Genomic DNA, 19,222 nt, shown 5'->3' with positions numbered 1-19,222 from the left:
GTCTGAATCTCTGGCAAGTGCAGTGAGAAGCCTGCAGCCCCCAGAGGCTGCCCAGCCTTTGCTTCCATCCTGCCCAGGTGAACGGAGGGCTCTGCCCAGTGGCTGCCTGCAGCAGGGTCTCTTCCTGAGGGGTTTCTTCCTTTTCTAGAGCAGGAGGAGACAAGGCTGAGCTGGGTGTGGGGCTGGAAGGCAGCAGCAGGCCTCAGCCTACAGCCCAGCCCAGGCTCAGGGGGTATGGGTGGAGGTGTGCAGCTGGTTTGCACATCCCATCCCAGAGCACATGCTGCTGTTAGAGCATCATTGCAGGCGGGCTGGTTAGTTGTTTTGCCTCCCTTGTTGTTTGTAAGTGTGTTATGGGGTTCCTGCAATGCTCTGCCATTGAAGATCCCAGTCTCTGTTGCAGCCCATGCTCCCTGCTTGTTGTTTAGGCAGCAGCAGAGGCAATGAGCTGTCCCCATCAGGGACAGAGAGCAAAACGGGTCCCATCACCACTGGATCTTTCAGTGTTTCCATTTAGCTCATTACGAGGCAGTGCTCTGTGCCAGTAATACAAATTTATTTATATTGAATACTTAGGAAGAATTTGTTGCTGCTTTCTTTAGATAATTATTTACACTACAGTGTTGAACTGACTCCATTTACAGACTCCCACCCACCCCAGCTCTTTGGATAGTATTTTTAATGCAGTTTGACTCAGATGCATTCAACGTGAAGCTTTTTCCCCTATACAAACAGTTGCAGATCCTTCTGACTCCATATTTCTATTGGTCACTGTTTTGTCACCATCATGTTGTCCAAATGATGCTGTAAATGTGCCCAAAGCATCTGCTTCTGTGATTGGGTGTTTATTATTAAGAAAAGACATTTGTGACATAAAGCCATCCACCTTTATTTTTTCTGCAACCGTTTCGCTTTGAGATTTTTTTTCCCTTTTTTGATATTTCAAATAATTTCTGTTTCTTTGTCACAGCTACAGCTACATCAAAACTGACCCAAGGTAGGGGGATGGACAGCAAGAACTTTACCCTCTGGTTGTACTTGCTGAGGTTTATGGGGAAATGATTCTATGATTCCATCTTACTCAAATTTGGAGAAGGCAGGGAATTGTCAGTGATGATAGAGATTGTTGTGCCAGCATCTAGACTGCTGTGATTGTCTGAATGAGGGCTGATTTTCATGTCTGAATCTTTCCCGTCAGCAGAAAGTCCCTCCATCATTCTCACACACAGAGAGCCCTCTACATTTGGCATTGATGTGTTATTCCTGAGAGCTGAACATCAGCTGTTTCGCCTGAGTCAGATTTGGACCTTGCTAGCTTGGGAGATGCTTCTTGAAATTCCTTGCTTACAAAGTAGTAACAAATAGCATCCAAGCAGCAGTTTGTGTTGGCAAGGACTGAGGCAAGATGAACAAAGTCGTTAATCTTCTGTATCACAGGACAGCTGGAACTGAAGGAGTCCATTAGAAAGCGAAGGAGATGCCCAACGTAAAGAGGCAAAAAGCATACGATGAACACAGCCATGTTTGCAGTCACGATGTAGACAGCTTTCCTGATTAACTTTTCCTTGTGGCAGTTTTCATTTTTCTTTCTCATGAGCTCTGCAATGACTTGTATGGAGCAGTAAATCACGACGACCAGCGGTATGAAGAACCCTCCGATAATAGCACACAGCGTGATGACGGAGGGCTTGACAGAAGATTTCTCAAAGCAAAATTTATCATGATCTCTGTTTTCTACCATTTTAATGAGGGAAATCGCACAGACGATGACTATCCAAAGAAATCCAGATGCAAAAGCTGCCTGCAGCGGTGACCGCAGTGCTTTGGCTTTCATGGGATACTTGATAGCCACGTACCGGTCAGCTGCTACAACAGTGATGATACCGATGCTCATTAAGCGGTTTATGAAATAGCCACCTTCCAGAATCAGGCACCATCTGTCCGCCTTCATCTGTTGGAACTGGGATAGTGTTTTAAAAGGTAAAGTAAAGAGCAGCAAGCAGTCAGCCGCAGCCAGGTTGACCATGTATACTCTGGTTTCTGTCCACTTGCTGAGCTTGCAGCAGAACACCCATAGCGCCAACACGTTCAGCAAAAGGCCCAGCAGCAATACTGGGATGTAAACGCACAGCTGGACAAGTGGAAAGTTTTCGTCAGCTGTGATATTGCAGCTGCTCTGGTTCATTTTGGTGATGTTAAAGAGTCACAGTTCCTGGAAAAGCAGATGATATTTTTTAGAAGCTAGACTGTGACTGAATCGTTGATTAATTCAGATAGTACTTCATGGGCCTCGGGGATTTACCAGCAGCGAAAATGAGACTGAGCAGATGATGCTGCAGACCAGAACTGTCTACAGGGCACCTGGTGGGAAGAGATAGGATGGGACACGAACCTGGTCAGTTGCGGAGGGGTAAAAAGCAGCTCTAACTGCATCCCACACAGCGTGAATGGCTTGCAGAGGGCAAAGCTGGAAAATGATCGTGCTCCTGTTTTGGGCCAGACTCAGACCAGGAATCCTGCAGTTGGGAGTTATGTGAACTGTTATAGCTCATTTGGCAATGGGAAGGGGATGCCTAAACTTGGGTCTCATCTCTCCCATCATAGTGGTGCTCACAAGAAGTCAGCCAGCATCTTTTGTGCTCAGAATGCTCCGGGAGACATGCTGCAAAGAGACAGCTGTCCTTCTGTGCTGTCATCACTTACTTCTTATTAGTGAAAAGAGCAATTATTCATCTATCTCTCATTATTTTAGCTGCCATTGAGTCCTGTATTTAGTTAGAACATTTTGTAGACTGCGGCAAGAATCAGAGATAGATCTGTGGGCTGCGTGCTTGTCTTTCAAGGATTGTGAAAGCTGGTCTTAATCTCTGAAGTAACAGAGCAATCTGCCAAAGTGCAAGAAAAAAAAGGCATGGCAAGAGATGCGATCAGCAGCCTTGTGAAATACAGCGGTGAGCTTAACACGATCTGGTGGGTGTTCTTTCATCCACAGGGCCATGCTGCTCCTTGCCTTCCTGCTTTGGAAGAGCTAATGTAGGATTATATTCTGTGCTGCCCTGTGAGACATGGCCACAAAATTCATGGGAGGTCTGAGAGGTCTGTGGAGTTTCCCTGTGAGGGAAGCATGGCTCTGTGTGTGCAGATTCTCTGGGCTCCAAAGCATCCTGGCTAAGCCATCTCTAGGGCAGTGCTGCAGCCTCAGCAGGAGCTGCATCTCTCAACCAGCTTTGAAAACGGTGCTGCCAAGCAATCCTACTGTGAGGGAATACACACTGTGGGTACCTGCATCAGCTCTGTGTTTTGGACACGAGGAATATTTTGAGACCAGAAGAAATAGGGGAAATGGGTAAATTGTAATAGACGATGGAGAGATTCAGCAAAGGTGGAGGCTGCCCTTTAGCATCCACAGCGTGTCTACTGTGGCTAGTATCAAAACGAGATTTGAAAACGCACAGGCTCCAGCCCTCTCCCAGTTTATCCAACACCATTTAGGTGTCCCACCATGGATGGAGAAAGGCAATGCCTTTCAGAGCTCCGGTAACCGTGCCAACAATTAACCGGGATGGATTACCTGCTCACTCACCGTCCTTGGAGAGGTCGAATGTTCCTCCAGTCTGGTTGTGGTGCAGCATGCAGTGTGCTGAGCCCTCCCAGCAGTGTTCTCAGCATGTGACCATTGAGGTGTTCTGCGATGACCACTTGCAGATGGCTGTGGCAGCAACAATGCTGGTGGAGGAAGCATCCCCACCCCTCCTCAGTGCATTTCCCCGGGGCAGAGCTTCCTCTGCTGCTGCCGCTGCCATGGCTCACACCACCCCCTATTGACTGAGGAGCCCACGTAGTAGCCCTGTGGTAAGGTGGAACATTCATCTGCTGTGTGGTCCTGCAGATGTTCCTCTGGCGATGGAATGACTTCAGGATTTTCCTTCAGTTCACTTTCCAGTGCCCAATGCTTCACTAGCATCCATCAACCTTTCTCGCCCAACAGGTTGTGTGTGCTGCCCGAAGAGAACATGTTGTCCTGGAGGGACCCTGAGATCCTTTGTTGCCTGCTGCTCAGTGTGCTGAGCCCCAGGATGGAGCAGCCTTGGTGGACTCCTGGTCCCATTCACCCAGCCGTGGGAGTGCTGAAGGCTAAGTAAGGTCTGCAGACAGTTTTGTGCTGTTTCATAAGTGTGTTTCAGTCTGAATCACAGTAGCGCTCTTCTCTTCCACAGTTCTCATCAACCGGTAATACTGAGAAAACCTGGCACCGTGACCCTTTGACCCCCAGAATTCACATCTGCACTGTGATGCAGGCACCCCTTGGCCAGGGGCTCTGTGATAGCAATCCACTGCAAGCCCATCTGCAGGAAGAGCTCAGGTGAGTGGCTCAGCAAGCTCAGAGGTCCTGCTGTTGGTACCTTGTGTTGCTGGCTTGGGCAAACCCTTCTGGCTTTCTGCTTCTAAGATCTTAAGACCTGCTTCCAGGTCAAAGAGTGGCTTCTGGAGTATTTGTGCATTGTCTGTCTGTGTGTTGCAAATCAGCTGCTGAGATTTACTCCTTGCTACTGTATTATTGTTATAGAGCTTGGCTTAAATACTTCTCCCAGGGCTTCCCATTCTGCCTCTTCACGGTTCTAGTAAGCAGTGGCTGACTTATTAGTACACTTAGGGCTATTAGTACTATTAGGGCTCTTTGATCCCTAAATGATATAATTTCCATGTCACTGTCCTTGTTAGTAGTTTCATTTTTAATGTCATCCAGCTCCTGAATTTTGATAGCATCAACACTGCACCGAAGCCACTTTGTGGACGACACTTGGGGAATGTGCACACTCCTACTGTGCATGGCAAGGCATTGCTACCAGTATTAACCATGAGAAGTCAATGTCAACCCTGGAGCTCAGCTCATGGCATCTCTCCAGCACCACCCTTCCAATTCATAGCATAGTAGTGACAGACAGTATTTGCCCCAGACTTGCCAAAAAGCCTTGTTTCTGCTCTGGGATCTCTTGTGACAAATTCTTCAAAATTCTGGACTTTTGGGGTTCCTCATCTTTACAGAAAGCTGAGACTTCTAGGTCATGCCATGACAATTTTTGTTGTTTGTTTCAGCAGCAGCACTGGGTGACTTGCTCCCCTCTGCTTGTGATTCATGTGTGTAAGCAGCTTTTTTGTTTAAGGAAAGAATGTCTCCTAACTGTTTAATAGTTCTGAGAGCTATTTGATCTTTACACTTCCTGAGCTCTAAGACTTATTTCTGTACTGAACATTTACTTTTTCCTTCCTTTGTATGGTCTGCCTTGAATCTGATCCCCAGGCACACAGAGCCCTCCCAGGGGTGCTCACCCATGCTCCTGGTGCAGCTCTGCTAGCTCAGGTGTGCAAGGCCTGGCACATGGCAGCAGGACAGGGCCTGGAGGAAGGTGAGGGAGATACCAGCATCCCTTCCCCACATGCAGCAGGACACTGCCTCGCCCTGATGCATTCAGGTTCCACAAACTTCTTGCCCGGTGTTTTTCCTTCTCTTATTTTTCTAATGGGAAGAAGTGATATTGCAACAATAGATGATGACCAAAATGAAACTATGGGTTAGGGAGTAGAACACATCGGTGCTATTCTTACCATGGGAAGCCTGTGAAACAGCATTGTTAATTGCATCAGCCCCATGTCATGAGTGACCCTGGCTGCTGGGTCTGCTTCCCCTTTCTCTGTACTCAGCCACATAGGAACCAAGATAGCAGATAACACACTCACAGGCTGCTTTGTGCTGTAACCCAGCTTCGACCCTCCAGCCACACTAACACTGAGCACCAACACTGAAGGACTCAGCTTGTCTCTCTCCATCCCTTGGAAGCTGCTGGGCAATGCTTGTGTTTGGATGTCTAAACATTAGTGTGATGACCCTTTTGTTTGAAATATCAGTGTTTATGCACCTCAGTTTGTGCACCTGCAGGGCACACAGGTCTTTAGGTAGGTTTGGTTCCAAACAACTTGTGGGAAGACTCACAGGTACAGTGCCCTGCAAAACTACGAGTGAGGTGGATGTCTCAGTGAATGCAGATGTCAGAATTAGTGGCTATGAATGATAGAATCATGGAGTCCTTAGTGTTGAAAGGGACCTTTAAAGATCATCTAATCCAACTCCCCTGCTCTAATAGGAGCATCCATAAGGTTGCTCAGGACCTGATCCAGCCTTGCCTTGAGAGTCTCCAGATTCAGGGCATCCACTACATCTCTGGGCAGCCTGTTCCTGTGCCTCACCACACTTACTGTAAAAGACTTTCTCCTTCTATGCAACCTAAATTTCCCCTCTTTAATCTTGAAACCATTTCCCCTTGTTTTATCACCACAGACCCTGCTGAAGAGTCTCCTCTCTTCTTTCCTGTATCTCCCCTTTAGGTACTGGCAGACCACTGTCAGGTCACCTCACAACCCTCTCTCCAGGCTGCACAGCCCCAGCTCTCTCAGTCTGTCCTCATAGGAGAAGCGTTCCATCCCTTGGGTCATTTTTGTGGCCATTCTCTGGATGTGCTCCAATAGGTCCGCGTCTCTCCTGTACAGAGAACTCCACAAATAGGAGGGTCTGGATGAACTGAGAGCCATCAGTTACACAGAGAGGCTGTGAAGCCAGCCCTGGCTGGACCTGCAGATGGTGGGATCAGAGCCAGCTCAGATTTCCTGATTGCATCTGCCTGTTCTTCCCCCAGCCCTGCCTTGGCTCCTCATCTCCTACTTTGACCCCTTTGGTAACCTTTTAGGAAAGAGACAGCAGAGTAGAAGTGCAGTGGACCATTGCAATTTTCAAAGGAATTTTAAAATGTATTTAAAGGCTGTTTGTGGTCTAGCAGGGACCAACTGTAGAGAGCCCACATCTTCTTTTCACTCTAGCAAAAGAGCATTTACTTTTTGTACCAGCAGGTACAGTGCCAGTTACAAACCTCTTTAGATTTCCTGCTTGTCAGAGCTACTGAAAGGCTGTGACTGCTGCCTCCTGCTGTCGTTATGCAGATACCTGTGCTGGGAGATGGCAAAGGTTTGTGTATCACCACGTTATCATCTTCATGAATTGCTCCTCCAGTGGACACCATAGAGAGTTTTGTGTCATGTAGCAGGATGGTCAGAACCCAGGAGACAGCAGTGTGCCATGAAATGTAGATGCAGCCCTGGTCACTCCACAAAGAGTTTTCAGAGGAAGCCTGGTGTGGGTTTGTGCAGCCTTTCTGTGGAAGTTGTGGTAGAGTTGTAGCTGAAGGCTTCTCAGAACTGCCCTGCATAATGAAATGTTGTTTTGGTTTTGGGAAGTCCCAGCATGAGACTGGGATGACTTTGCCAGACACGATCTTTGGTTTTTCAAAGGGTATATTTTGGTTTATTTCAGGGACCTGGTTGACAGAGTCCCTCAGAAGATAGTTCTAAAGGACAGAGGAGTCCAGGAAGGATAGATATTCTTCTGGAATTAATCTTGAATGCACAGAAGCAGTCTGTCCCTATGTGCCAAAGATGAGTGAGAAGGCAAGAGTGGGTTGAGCACAGAGACATGGAACAGAATGAAGTGCTTACAATCCAAGGGGAAGTTACTTGTGACCTACTACACCACTTGAGCACACACAGATCTGTAGGGCCAGATGGGATCACCTTAGGGCAGGCACGTGCAGCCCATGGCCCACAGTCCATGCAAGGCCCAGCACAGCCCATCCTTTGGCTGTCCCCCACCCCACACCATCTTGGCAGCAGCTCTGCCCCTCTGAGTGGCACTACCTGGCCCCAAGCATGCACCCATAGCTCAGCAACAACATCAGTGTCCTACCAACACTGTCTGGGCTCAAACCAGGGCATGGGGAGGGCGCAGAGCAGTGCTAACCTAAGTGACAGCAAATAATTGTTTGCATTGTGATGCACTGGTTAAGCACAGTCCTGAGAACAGATTAAAATTTGCAACCATGCTTTTCATTCTGATGCAGGAGTATGAGGTCTTAAGATTGCCAAAAAGAAATCTTCAGATTTTTTGGTATATTCATAATTCTGTTTTCAATTGACATAAACACGTTACCTGTGTTTTTTCAAATGGAATGTATAGAGTTGCAATCAAACATTCAGCTCAAAGAAAAGTCTGATCGTGTCTTCAGACTTGAAGATCTCTCCACAAAGGTGTGTTGAGGAGTGTGGCACGCAGGCTCCTGTTCACTGCTGATGAAAAGGGATGGCTGATGGTGATGACTATGATGAAAAATAGTGTTTTGTATCTGAGAATTTGCTCTATCCAATAGTGTTACTGCGCTCTTTGTAGTTATTGTAGTTGCCATGGAAATAAATAGGAGATGTTACTTTTGGTGCAACCTGTGTATACACAACTCGAGACAGTTCTTCATCACTCAGTGCAGCCCAGGCAAGCCAAAAGATTGGACATTTGTGAACCAAGGTACAGAATGAGCTGCCAGATGTGCTCACCAAGCCACTGTCCATAATTTACCAGCAGTCTTGGCCAACCGGAGAGCATGCAGTTGTTTGGAGGCTAGTTAATGCAGTGCCCATCCACAACAGCAGGCGGAAGGATCAGGGGAGCTACAGGCCAGTCAGACTGAATGTGAGCCAGCATCCTGGTGATAGCTGCAGGCACTGAGGTTGTACAGTGTGGCAGGAAACTACCACTGTACTGCCAAATCCTTTGACACAGATGTTTTAGGCTTGGTGTTGTTCTGGAGTGGCTTTTCCCTTATTTTAATGACCAAAAATTACAGTAGTAGAAATAGCTTTATACATTGCTGTAGCAGTGCTAAGTTTCTTATGTTAAGTTGCATGATATGTACAACAAAGTCTGTGGTCTAAACAATGGCTTTATCAGCTATTCTCTGTACCATGGGGATCTCTCTGTTGATGAGGAGACACCTGAACCTGTGATACAACTACTGAAGGCAATAATCTGAGCCACATTTAAGTATGACAGGAGCAGGACGAAATTCAAGTTATTAACAAATCCCTCTCTATAGAGATGCCCATACTTAGAGCAACTGCAAATGGTCCCATTCCCTCTGCCTCAGAACCTGTGCAGCAGTTTGGTCTTAACATCTGTAGTGCACTATCCTTTTCCTATGTAATGACTTGATCTGTGGGTTGCTGCGACTCTTGGCTTTGGTTCATCTTAGACCCCATTGATAAACAAGAGGGGAGCAGAGAGGGAAATTCCTGACTTTCCTTGGCTGCAAAATAATAGCAGAATGCATCGACGCAGCAGTTGGAATTGGCTAAACTTGAAAGGATCTGAATAGAAGCCCTAGCTTTTGAGAGCAGGTGACAAGCTCCAGCAACCTCTGCCACGAGCCGCAGGAGTAGTGCAATGTAGATTGGTGAAAAACATATGATGAACACACAGAGATTCACAGAAATAATGTGGATTGCTTTCCGGATTAGCTTTGTCTCATGGTGGCTGCTGGCCATCTTCTGTCTGAGACATCTAATGACTTGTATGGAACAAAAAACTATAATCCCTAGGGGGATCAAATACTGAAAGCAAATGGAGAACATTGTTAAATATGCAGGCTCAGTAGAATGCTTCTGAAAGCAATATTGTTCCCTCTCTTTTTTAAATATTGTGCCACAGTAGGAATAACCTATTTGCATTATCCAAAGGAACCCACAGATACAGGCTGATTTCAGTGGGGATCGAAGAGTTTTTGCTTTCAGAGGGAACTTGATGGCAATGTATCGATCGATGGCGATCAGCATGATGATGAAGATGCTCATAGGACTGTTTGTAAAATATATCATCTCTACGGCAAAACACAGCTTGTCTATGGGATGCTTGTTCTTGGTAAAATAGATCAGGAAAGGCAGGGCGAAGAGCAGGGAGCAGTCTGCAACCATGAGGTTGATCATGTACACACGGGTCTCAGTCCATCTCTTGAGTTTGCAGCAGAAGACCCAGAAGGCGATGGTGTTCAGCAGGAGCCCCAAAGTGAGGACTGGGATGTAGACGATCAGCTGAAATAGCATAATACCATCCTGCAACACGCTGCTGATTTCTGTGCAGTTCTTCATGGTGGACATTCTCTGCAAGGAAAGGGTGCATGTGATAGACCAAGCTAGGACAAGTCCCCTGGGCTGGGTCCCATGGCAGTGCCTTCAGCCATGGCTCCACGGCTCCTGGCTCCTCTGCACTGCATGAATCAGGGCTGTGGGTGGGACAGGGTGGCACACAGCTCTCTGCACATGCACAGCAGTTGGGTTTTCTAGGATGCAGACCTGCAGGAGCTCAGTGGCTCTGCACAGCAACTAAAAAAAAAGAAAAGAGAAGCAAAACCCTCCTGCAGCTACTGTGGGGCAGCAACCCCACTGTAGGCCTGGCTTGTCCACCCTACATCCACCTTCGCACAGTTTTGGTAACAGTAGAGAGTCTCCAAAGCAGGATTATGATGTTGTAGTCCCTTACCTCTGACACCTCTGTGGTTGCTGGAGACCCACTGGCTCTCTTGCTTTAGGATAGCTCAAAGCAGAGCTGGGCAGCATTCATTCTTTGCTTTACTGCCAAAGCCACCCGATGGGTTTGTTGGGTCTTGCTATGGCCATGCACCCACACAGGATTCAGGTCCTCCCAGTCGTGGGACAGCTCTGGTGGATTTACTCCTGGACCACAGCTGCAGGCTGGAGCACAGTGTGTGCCATGGGCACCACCACTCCTCCTGCAGGCTGCTGGAGATATATGGCTTGGCACCAGGAGAGGAAAATGAGCACACCTGTCTGATCTCAGCCTTCAGCATAGAAAGCCAAAATGTTGCCAGAGCAGAAAACACAAATCCAAGATTCTAACCTACCTCCTGGTGCTTCTGTAAATAGTTCAGGGCATCTCCTACTATCAGCTACCAGCAAAGACCACGGAGGGTGAATCAGACTCAGTCTGCAGTTACATAGAAGCACGAAAACAGTCAGATTCCCGTCATCTGTTATAGATACATTGCCTTATAAGTCAGTGGCTTTTAAGCCCTAATATATAAACTGTGGAGAAACAGTCTGACTGCATGAGCTACATGGACTGTTTTTAGTGTCCAAGACTGGAAGCTGGATCTGGCAGTGTCAGAAGAAAGCTCAGCACCTGCCCCAGGGCCAGAGTTGGGGTGGTATTACAGAGATACAGCGTTCAGAATGCAATTTATGGAAGGGCTGAAATGCAGCCTGTGTCCTGGCTCCTGTGAGCTTCCAGCATCCCAGGTCCTTGACTTGCACAGTGCTACCATCCACCCTACAGCTGTTCCCTGCAAGCCTACTGTCACCATCCTGCAGTGGAAGTGCTGCTTTCTGCTTGCAAATCACTATCCCACCTAGCAACCGAGCCCTGTGAATCCTCCATGTGAGTGCTGAGCCCACAGCAATCCCCTGGTCCCATGCCTCAGTGTGCCCAGAGATGGGTGTCCCCTCACAGAATGAGCATGGAGAGGAGTGGCACATGGCCACAGCATGGGATGAAGACCTCCCTGGATAGCACATGTGGCTGCCAAATAGCAGAGCACATCTGTGAAGGCAGGAGGAACTGAGGCACCTCTGTACCACTGCTACCAAGTGGGCAGCCCTGGGCAGTGCTTTGTGAAGGAGCTCAGGAAGCAGAGCTCACTGCCACATATCCATGCAAGAAGAATTAAAAGCTACCTGCTTCTTATGGTGCTGTCCTCGGGCCAGGTCCTCGGGCAGGTCGCAGTTGCTCAGGAGATGCCAGGGCTGTGGGTGCAGCGGGGTGATGCTGTGCAGGGTGATGCTGAGTGGGGCAGAGCTGCCCAGGAGTGTGCTGCTGACAGCTCGGAGCTCTGAAGTACAGCAATGAACTCTAGTTCCTCAAAAGTGCTTCATTTATCACCTCCTCTTTAGGACGGCCGAGTCTCTGGTGCCCTCTGTTGTTCCTCTGCCATCAGCTCAGTCCTTTACCACCATCTGGTTTTGCACCCAAGCTACTCTCCCTCTGCTTCCACGCGCACAAACAAGCAATTAAAATTTAATATTTGCAGTGGTTTGAAAACAAATCCTTTCTTAAGTAAAAACCACAATAGTTGCAAATTGCCCATTTGGCAGCAGAAGGACCCTCTGGGAGCCCAGCATCCCGTGCTGACTTGGGTGGGGTTGCAGAGCAAGCAGAGGGAGTGGTAGTGGCTTTTCCTGGGGGGCACATCAGTGCTTGGTGCAAAGGTGGGCCCAGAGCAAAGGTCCTGGCATGTCGCTCTTTGGCTTTTTGGAAGAGTGGGGCAGATGTGGTGAGCCCACTTGTCTTCTGCATGGTGCTTGTTTTCCATGGATGAGATGGAAGTGATGGGAAATGCCACATCAGAATTGGCAGTTATGGCCAACCAGGCACAGGTAGGAGACACTGGCACACAGGGGAGAGTTCTGTGGGTGTCAGGAGGAAGGAAATCATGCAAACAGGCAGGGGATGGCTCAGGACACAGCAGTACTCCATTAAGTCAGTTTCTGGTGCTCTGCTCTCTTCAGGCAGTGCCTGGGCAGCACTTGGCAGCAGATACTGAGATTTGTCAGTATTTAGAAAGAAAACTGCTGCCTCTCCTAGGCAGCAAAGAAGAACACACAGGGGATCATCCTCTTCTCCCCACCCTGTTCTCCCCACTGGCTTTTCTGGGCTGCTTTCTCATAGCACATACCCATGGAAATGTGAGAGGTGTGGGCTGACTGTGGAAACCCAGATGTGCCCATCTGTGTCCAGCTGTGTGATGCTACCCTGAGCCTGCTCTGCTGCCAGCAGGGCAAACCTGGTGTCCAGCCTGGCACCATCAGATTGTTTTAATGCAAGCAATCTGAGATACACCATGAGATAAAGCACAGTACAGACTTGGTTTTTGTTGGCTTTTGTGTTTTACGTTGAGTTGACTTTAGTCGCAGCCTGAAATAAAACAGGGTGACATGCAAGGGCCACCCTTCTTCCCATAAGAGTAACACATGGAGGGGAAGGGAACATGTTAACGCACCACCACTGCAGATTCACTTTGGCATCTCTGAATAAAACAGTTTATCAGCTTAACAGAAACACAGAGTAGAAATTACAGCATAGCAATGATACACATGACAAAGCTCTCCTTGGAGTGAAAGTTGGGAGGTTATCCCCATAATAGCGCAGCCATATCATCTCTTGCCATTGTAGAATTTGGTTGTGGTTTCTTATTGTTTAGTTTTTTCCTTTCTTTAGCAAACATGTGTCTGCACAGAACGGGTTTGTGTTGTTCTGGCAGTGCTGGACTTGGGCAGCAGGATGGCTTCCTGGAACTCCTTGGTCACAAAGTAGTAGCAGACGCAGTCCAGGCAGCAGTTGGACGTGGCAATGCACCGTGTCATGGAGGAGAAGTTCTTCACAAAGTGGATCAAGGAACAGGTAGTTTCAGTGTGCTCCATTACAATCTTGGCAATGAATATGATGTAGGGAGGCAGAAAACAGAGCAGAAACACAAACAGATTGGCATAAATGATGTAAAGAGCTTTCTGGATTGACTTCTCCTCCAGTGAGTTTGTCTTCAGCTGTCTCTTAAGGCTCCTGATGATTTCTATGGAACAAAAGGTCAAGACTGCTAATGGAAGAGTGAAAATGAAGAAAAAGGAAAGCAGTCTCACAGTGGTGGGCACGCCGGTGTCGTACTGAAAGCAGAAGTCAGCATATCTCTGCTGATGTTTTGAGATGCTTCCAATGGTGACAGCAAGCCACAGGAGCCCACAGAGAACAGCAGCTTTGGATGGAGACCTGAAGGCCCTCGCTTTCAGGGGGTGCTTTATACCGAGGTACCGGTCAATGGAGATAAATGAAATGATGTAGATGCTCACTACCATGTTGATGGAGTACATTGCCTCTACAAACTGGCAGAGTTCATCTCGGGCTGAGTTCTTCCAGATCAAATATGCCATGAAAGGCAAGATGCAGATGACAAAGAAATCAGCGAAGACCAAGTTGATGGCATAAACCCTGGTTTCTGTCCACTTCTTTATTTTGCAGAAGAACACCCATAGGGCAAGGACATTAAAAATGGCTCCAAAAAAGAACGTGAGGATATATAGAGCAAATTCAGCAACACGAACATGGGAATTCACCTCTATGTGTGTGAGACTGCAGCTCCTGGACTCATTCATTGTCCTTATATGTGAATGGCATGTGATGGTCTGAGACCTGAAATGGGGGAAAAATGGTAAGACGTTCCTACCTCTCAATAGATGCGTGGTTCCTATAAAAACGGCGTTTAAGGAAATATTTACTCTGTTATAAATGTGAATTTAAGTCCACAAGATTGGCTTTGCCAGGCAGACTGTAACTGGGATGCATCTCCGTCCCAAGCTCTGTTTATGTTTACTCAGTTTATGAGTAAATATATCTGGGAGCGCTTCCAATAGGACACAGCAGGCAGGCTCAATTAAATAGGAGCTGTAGAATGAGGGGGGGAATGACACACAGAAGATAACACATGGATACCAGGACAACCTGTGATAATGTCACTATTAATTCTCTAAGCCAACCTGTGCAGATGAAGCAAAATGATTCTGACTTGGTTTTGAGGTAGGCAGGGACTGCAGCAGCCAGCACTAAGCATGCATAACCCATGGGCAGAAACTCTTCTAATGGGTCTCCTGGCCCAGGACCTGCTGCTCCTGCTCTGAGATGAAGAAAACAGAGCAGAATCCAAGTCCTGCATCCCAAGGCATGACCAAACCCAAAGGGAGTGAGTGAGACATGCTGCTCTCCTCCTCCCTGCAGGGAAGGACAGATTGAACGAACATTAAACCTGTTCATTCTAGAAGAGAGTACAAGTCTGCAAATAGAAAACAGAAAGACTTGGCCAAAAGAGGAAATGCTGGTGCATGACAAGGAGCTGTAAATAAGGACGTAAGTGTTGCCTTCTCGGGGAAAACACCCTGAGACGTAAGAGTAGGTCTTGAGCTTCTGTCACACTGTCTGTCAGATGCTTCATGGCAGTGCTGGTTGTGTGAAGAGCTGATAAAATCAGCTTTTATCAGGCTCCATCATACACAGAGCAGCTCTGTGTGTCCTGCACACAGGGCTTTCTCTGAATCAGTGATGTTGTGGAATTTCTGCTTGCATCTCAGTGCGCACTGGAAATAATATAACCTTTTATTTTTAAAACAAGATTTTACCATTCAACTGGGAGTCAGTCTCCATTTCACTAATGGTGGGAGATGTGGTGAAATCCTCAGAAATGCAGGGAGACACTGCGACAGCAGAGCCCTGGTTAAGCAGTTATTTGCCCCTGAGAACAACACAGAGCTTGTGCTCAGATGGTGAGGGTGCTGCCTGTAGCATTGGGCTGCAGGCCTGCTAACTGATAAATGCACAAATACCTCAAGTGCTAAGTGGTTAGACAAGCATCCTGGACACAGCAGATGTTAATGTGACTCCTGCACGGAGCTTTCACATGGTTATTGCATGCTCAAGTCTGGGTTTCCCAACAGAGATTGCCTCTTGCTGCCTGCTTGCTGTCGCCCAAGGAAAACCTCTCTGAACCTCAGTAAGTAGCAGCAGGGAAACACCTTCCTCCATGGTGCAGCTGCCATGTTAAGCTCACCACATCTTTGCAGGTCCAGGTTGCTTTAGGTTGGCTGTGCTGAAGTACAGCACAGGCAAACCACCAGTGACCTGCCCTGCAGCTCAGGGCTTGCAGGTGTTGCTGGCCAGGAGCTCACAGGCTGCGGGAGGAGGGAGGAAACTGGCAGAGGGTGTGAAAGCAGACAAGGCAGCACAGATAAAGTATGGGCGAACAGTAAGCTTCCTCTAAGAGATGCTACATGATAAACTAGCACAATCTCCAGCTGCTATAAATGCTTAAGGTGGGCCAGAGGTGATGAGGTGATGGCTGCAGTACCGGAGCATCTCACTGCTCCTGCAGGAGTGGGAGCAGGCTGGGGCCAGAGGGATGACAGCACAGCACAGCACAGCACAGCACAGCACAGACTGAAGCAGGCTGGGAAGCTGGGATGTGGGAGCAAGACCAGGGCTGGGCACATTTTTCTCCAGCTCTTACCTGACCTTGAGCAGAGAGCTCAGAGAAAGCAGTGTGAGACAGAAGATGGAGACACAGTGGGTGTCACAGCAGCACCATGGTGGCCAACACGTGGTGGGGTGACAAAGAGAATTGCTTAGTTTCTAGCTGCCAGCTGCTGTTAGAAAGCAGCCTGCTCCACTCTTCCTGCAGTAAGCACAGGAGAAGAACATCTCAGAAGTACAGCTGCTGAGCAGGACCATGTGCGGCAGCATCTGTGCTGGATCAGAGAAGCCAGGCTTCCTCCATCTCCTCCCCACCATGGCAGGCCCCTGAGCATGGAAAGCATGAGAACAAGACAGGGTGAAGTTACCTGTAGGTGTGAAGCCACAAAGTTCCAGCAGGTACCGGCAGCAGCGTAGCAGGAGTAAGGCCAGAGGGGGTATGGTCAGGCACACATGATGCACCTGAACTGACAGCTCACAAGTACTTGAAGGCTTCTATAGCGCCTCCTCCTCCTGCGTGATAAAGGATCTCACGTTTGCTTGTTCTGATCATCTGCTGGCCGTAATGCTTTCCATGAGGACTCAGTGCCTCATCACTTGGCACTGCCTAGAAGTGTGGTCATTGGCTAGAGGGTGTGCCCAGTAAATGCAGAGCTGGGCTGCTGTGCTGACAGCCAGGCTGGGCACAGCCAGGAAAGTGCAGCATCTGTTACCGGCTCACTCGAGCAGCTGAAGGTGCAGGGCCATCCTTGTGCAGTCCTAGACAGTTCAGTGTATGGCACAGGCAATCCCTAGGGTGGAGAACATCTCACAGCCTCCTCAGATGGACGTGGCTGCTCCAAGAGCCCCTTAGGATGGGTTTGTTGCATGGGGCAGTGGTGTAGCAAGGGGTGGCTGTGATGGCAGGGCTCCAGCTGCTCCCCTGCCTTCAGGAGCCTGGGGGTTCTGCCACGGTCTTGGTGCAGAGCTTCACTTGTCAGATCCTGCTCTGGTAGAGGCTGATGAGGGAGAGGCAGCTGTAAGCACCAAAGGGCCCAGAGGTGGATTGTCTAACTGATGTTAGCAATGAGTGTGCCTTAGGGCTGATGGGGAATGGCCTTGCTGCCCACTGACCCTCAGTACCCAACCAGCTGTAACAGCACTCCTTTGGTGCAGGGCTGCTGTTGGCTGTTCATAAGGGAGCACACAGGGCACTCCACGTGCTGCAAAAGTGGGTGCCCTGGAGGTGCAGATCAGGGCACCTAACAGAAGGTCACAGAGATGAAAGCCACCCACACTGCTCCACTTACATGAAGGTTTACATACCTTGCATTCACCCCAAAAGAAGCACAGAGTTGTGCTGAATGGAAAAAGGCACAGGGGATGGATGCAAAGAGTTCCCTGGGGGTTCAGGGTGGCAGTGGGCTTCAGTGTCTGGTGGAAGTGATGCAGTGGAAACTATCACAGGAGGGTGATTTCCTTCTATGGGAGACTTGTTGATTAGCATCTTTGTGTCCACAGAGGGTGAGAAACCAGTATGGGAATGAGTCATCCAAGCGAGGGTTGGTTCTGCAGCCTGAAGCCGGACTGCTCCTTTGGGGCTGGGGGTGTTGTGCCCACAGCCCCCCGAGTTTGCATTGGCAGTGCAGCAAGGTAAGCTGTTATAGAGTCTTATGAGGCGCAGGACACAGCCACGTTGCCATATATGCACTTTTACACACAGACCCTACTGTTTCAGTTAACAGTAGAATGATGACACCAGGCTGAAAGGAGCACTTTGCTGCAGCTGTGCTCACCATCCACCAGACCCAAAGAGGTCTCCTATCTAGCCAGGTGGGCACAAGTGCTCTGCTTTCTCCTGTGTTTGTGGGGAAAGCAAAGCCTTCAGCCTTGGCTGTCTCCGTGCTGGTGGTGCCCACGCTCACCGCAGTGTGTGAGCTGAGGCATGAACTCTGCCATGTGAAGTGGGACAGGATGGGCAGTGACTCATGAGTTGCACAGCTGTCACCCACCTCTAGACATGGCTGTGGCTGTCTCACTGCGTGGTGGGGAGCTCCTGCAGGATGAGGAGTTATCATGGTGTGGGCATGTCTTGCCCACAGGTCTCCCTGTGGGGTCCTGAAGGCCATTTTGGGGAGAAACCCCATCCATCGTGAGGCACAGTGCAGTGCAGGGCCAAGGGACAGCCCCCATTTGGGGTCAATGACATGGCAGCCCTGGTGTTGGGGAGAGCTGCTCCCCTAGGAGCCAGAAAAGGAGCAAGCGTTCAGACATGCAGATCAACATGCTGAGGTCACTAAGCATAGAAGGCCTCTGAGTTTTTTATTGAAAGCATCACTGACTTTACTTAAACCAGTAGAAAAAGTAGTGCTGGCAGTCGGTCAATAATGTGGTCACCGTCATGTACTTTGCAGCCACAGAACTGCTCTGCCCTGTGCTGCCATCCGTGGAGGGTGGGTGTAGCAGAAAAGAAGCCACAGCTTGAAGCAGTGATTGAGCACCTGGTGGAAGGCAGGGCCAGCCCAGGGGAGCTCAGGTGCATGCAATGTACCTGAGTGACTGCAAGGGTGGAGGCAGGATCCAGCCCTTCCCAGACCTCATTTAAGGGCTGGTAGAGGAGGTGAGGGTATCTCACTGGAGAGAGTCTTCTGAAGGTAAGCTGATTTTCCCCTCCTTTTCCCCTCCAAAAAGGCCCTACAGACTGCCTATTCCTATTGCTGTAGATTACAGCTTGGATTACAGCCATCATCTGCCCAGCAGACAGCCATGTGTGACAAAGGTTTTGCCTAGTGAATCCCAGGTCAGCTTTACTGGGAACCATCTGCCTGTTCCAAGATATGGACAACTCTGTTGCAAGAAACAAACCCAGAAAAATCCGGCCTCCTCCGCTTCTCTTTGTGTTTTCTTCAGCCTACCACCACATCCCAGGATGGAAGGATGCTAGCACAGATTGCATCTGTTTCTGTGTTGATAAAATCTATTGCGCTACGCAAGGCTAGACTGTGTGGTTGAGGTTGTGGTGTGAAACAGGAGGAACGCCTACGTGGGATGATGCCAAACTTCATGCGATGCCGAGTGACCTTTAATTGCACCACCTTCAATAGGGCAGAAAAGCAAACACCCTCTACCTTTATTTCTTTTTCCTCCCTGCATTTCATCAGTATCATCACTGATACCCATGTGTGTCACCATTGAGAACTGGAGGCAGTGTGACACAAAGCCGCTGACCTAACACTGCTGTTGGCTGCTGTCAGCACAGATGTGCCTCTCATGGAGTCTCATATGAAG

At 48.8% G+C, this 19,222-nt stretch overlaps 3 protein-coding genes and 1 long non-coding RNA gene across 8 annotated transcripts in view; 1 reads left to right on the top strand and 3 right to left on the bottom strand.

The window, feature by feature from the left end:
* LOC107317951 (uncharacterized) overlaps positions 1 to 19,222 on the top strand; it is a 34,625-nt gene that overhangs the window by 5,979 nt on the left and 9,424 nt on the right. The window contains exons 2-3 of one of the 2 annotated variants that reach the window (XR_001557086.3): positions 3,989 to 4,143; positions 4,218 to 4,363. This is a non-coding gene — a long non-coding RNA (uncharacterized LOC107317951). Of the gene's footprint in view, positions 1 to 3,988; positions 4,144 to 4,217; positions 4,364 to 19,222 lie in introns of those variants that run through there. The other variant, XR_001557088.3, reaches the window with a different exon arrangement.
* Positions 536 to 4,079, bottom strand: LOC107317950 (G protein-coupled receptor 35). Of its 4 annotated transcripts, none has more exons than XM_015871207.3 (2): positions 3,584 to 4,079; positions 536 to 2,212 (listed from the first exon to the last, which is right to left on the bottom strand). In XM_015871207.3, exon 2 carries the CDS (start codon positions 2,183 to 2,185, stop codon positions 1,238 to 1,240), a length of 948 nt encoding a protein of 315 aa, XP_015726693.2. In that variant the 5' UTR covers positions 2,186 to 2,212; positions 3,584 to 4,079; the 3' UTR covers positions 536 to 1,237. The 4 variants fall into 4 exon arrangements, 2 of the variants coding, with proteins under 2 accessions (XP_015726693.2, XP_015726692.2); XM_015871206.3 differs by having other exon boundaries at positions 865 to 2,212; positions 3,572 to 3,710; XR_014933178.1 differs by lacking the exon at positions 536 to 2,212 and adding an exon at positions 2,224 to 2,361 and having other exon boundaries at positions 3,584 to 3,720.
* LOC107317949 (G protein-coupled receptor 35-like) lies at positions 7,327 to 11,778 on the bottom strand. Its single transcript, XM_015871204.3, has 2 exons — positions 11,623 to 11,778; positions 7,327 to 10,032 (listed from the first exon to the last, which is right to left on the bottom strand). The coding sequence occupies exon 2, from the start codon at positions 10,027 to 10,029 to the stop codon at positions 9,073 to 9,075; it is 957 nt and encodes a 318-aa protein (XP_015726690.2). The 5' UTR covers positions 10,030 to 10,032; positions 11,623 to 11,778; the 3' UTR covers positions 7,327 to 9,072.
* On the bottom strand, positions 13,091 to 18,609 carry LOC107317948 (G protein-coupled receptor 35-like). Its single transcript, XM_032446734.2, has one exon. The coding sequence runs from the start codon at positions 14,089 to 14,091 to the stop codon at positions 13,159 to 13,161; it is 933 nt and encodes a 310-aa protein (XP_032302625.2). The 5' UTR covers positions 14,092 to 18,609; the 3' UTR covers positions 13,091 to 13,158.

This window comes from Coturnix japonica, chromosome 12 (assembly GCF_054131305.1).
Source record: "Coturnix japonica strain WE chromosome 12, WE-NBRP24, whole genome shotgun sequence".
Taxonomy (NCBI): domain Eukaryota; kingdom Metazoa; phylum Chordata; class Aves; order Galliformes; family Phasianidae; genus Coturnix; species Coturnix japonica.
This window is presented reverse-complemented; position numbering and strand designations above follow the sequence as displayed.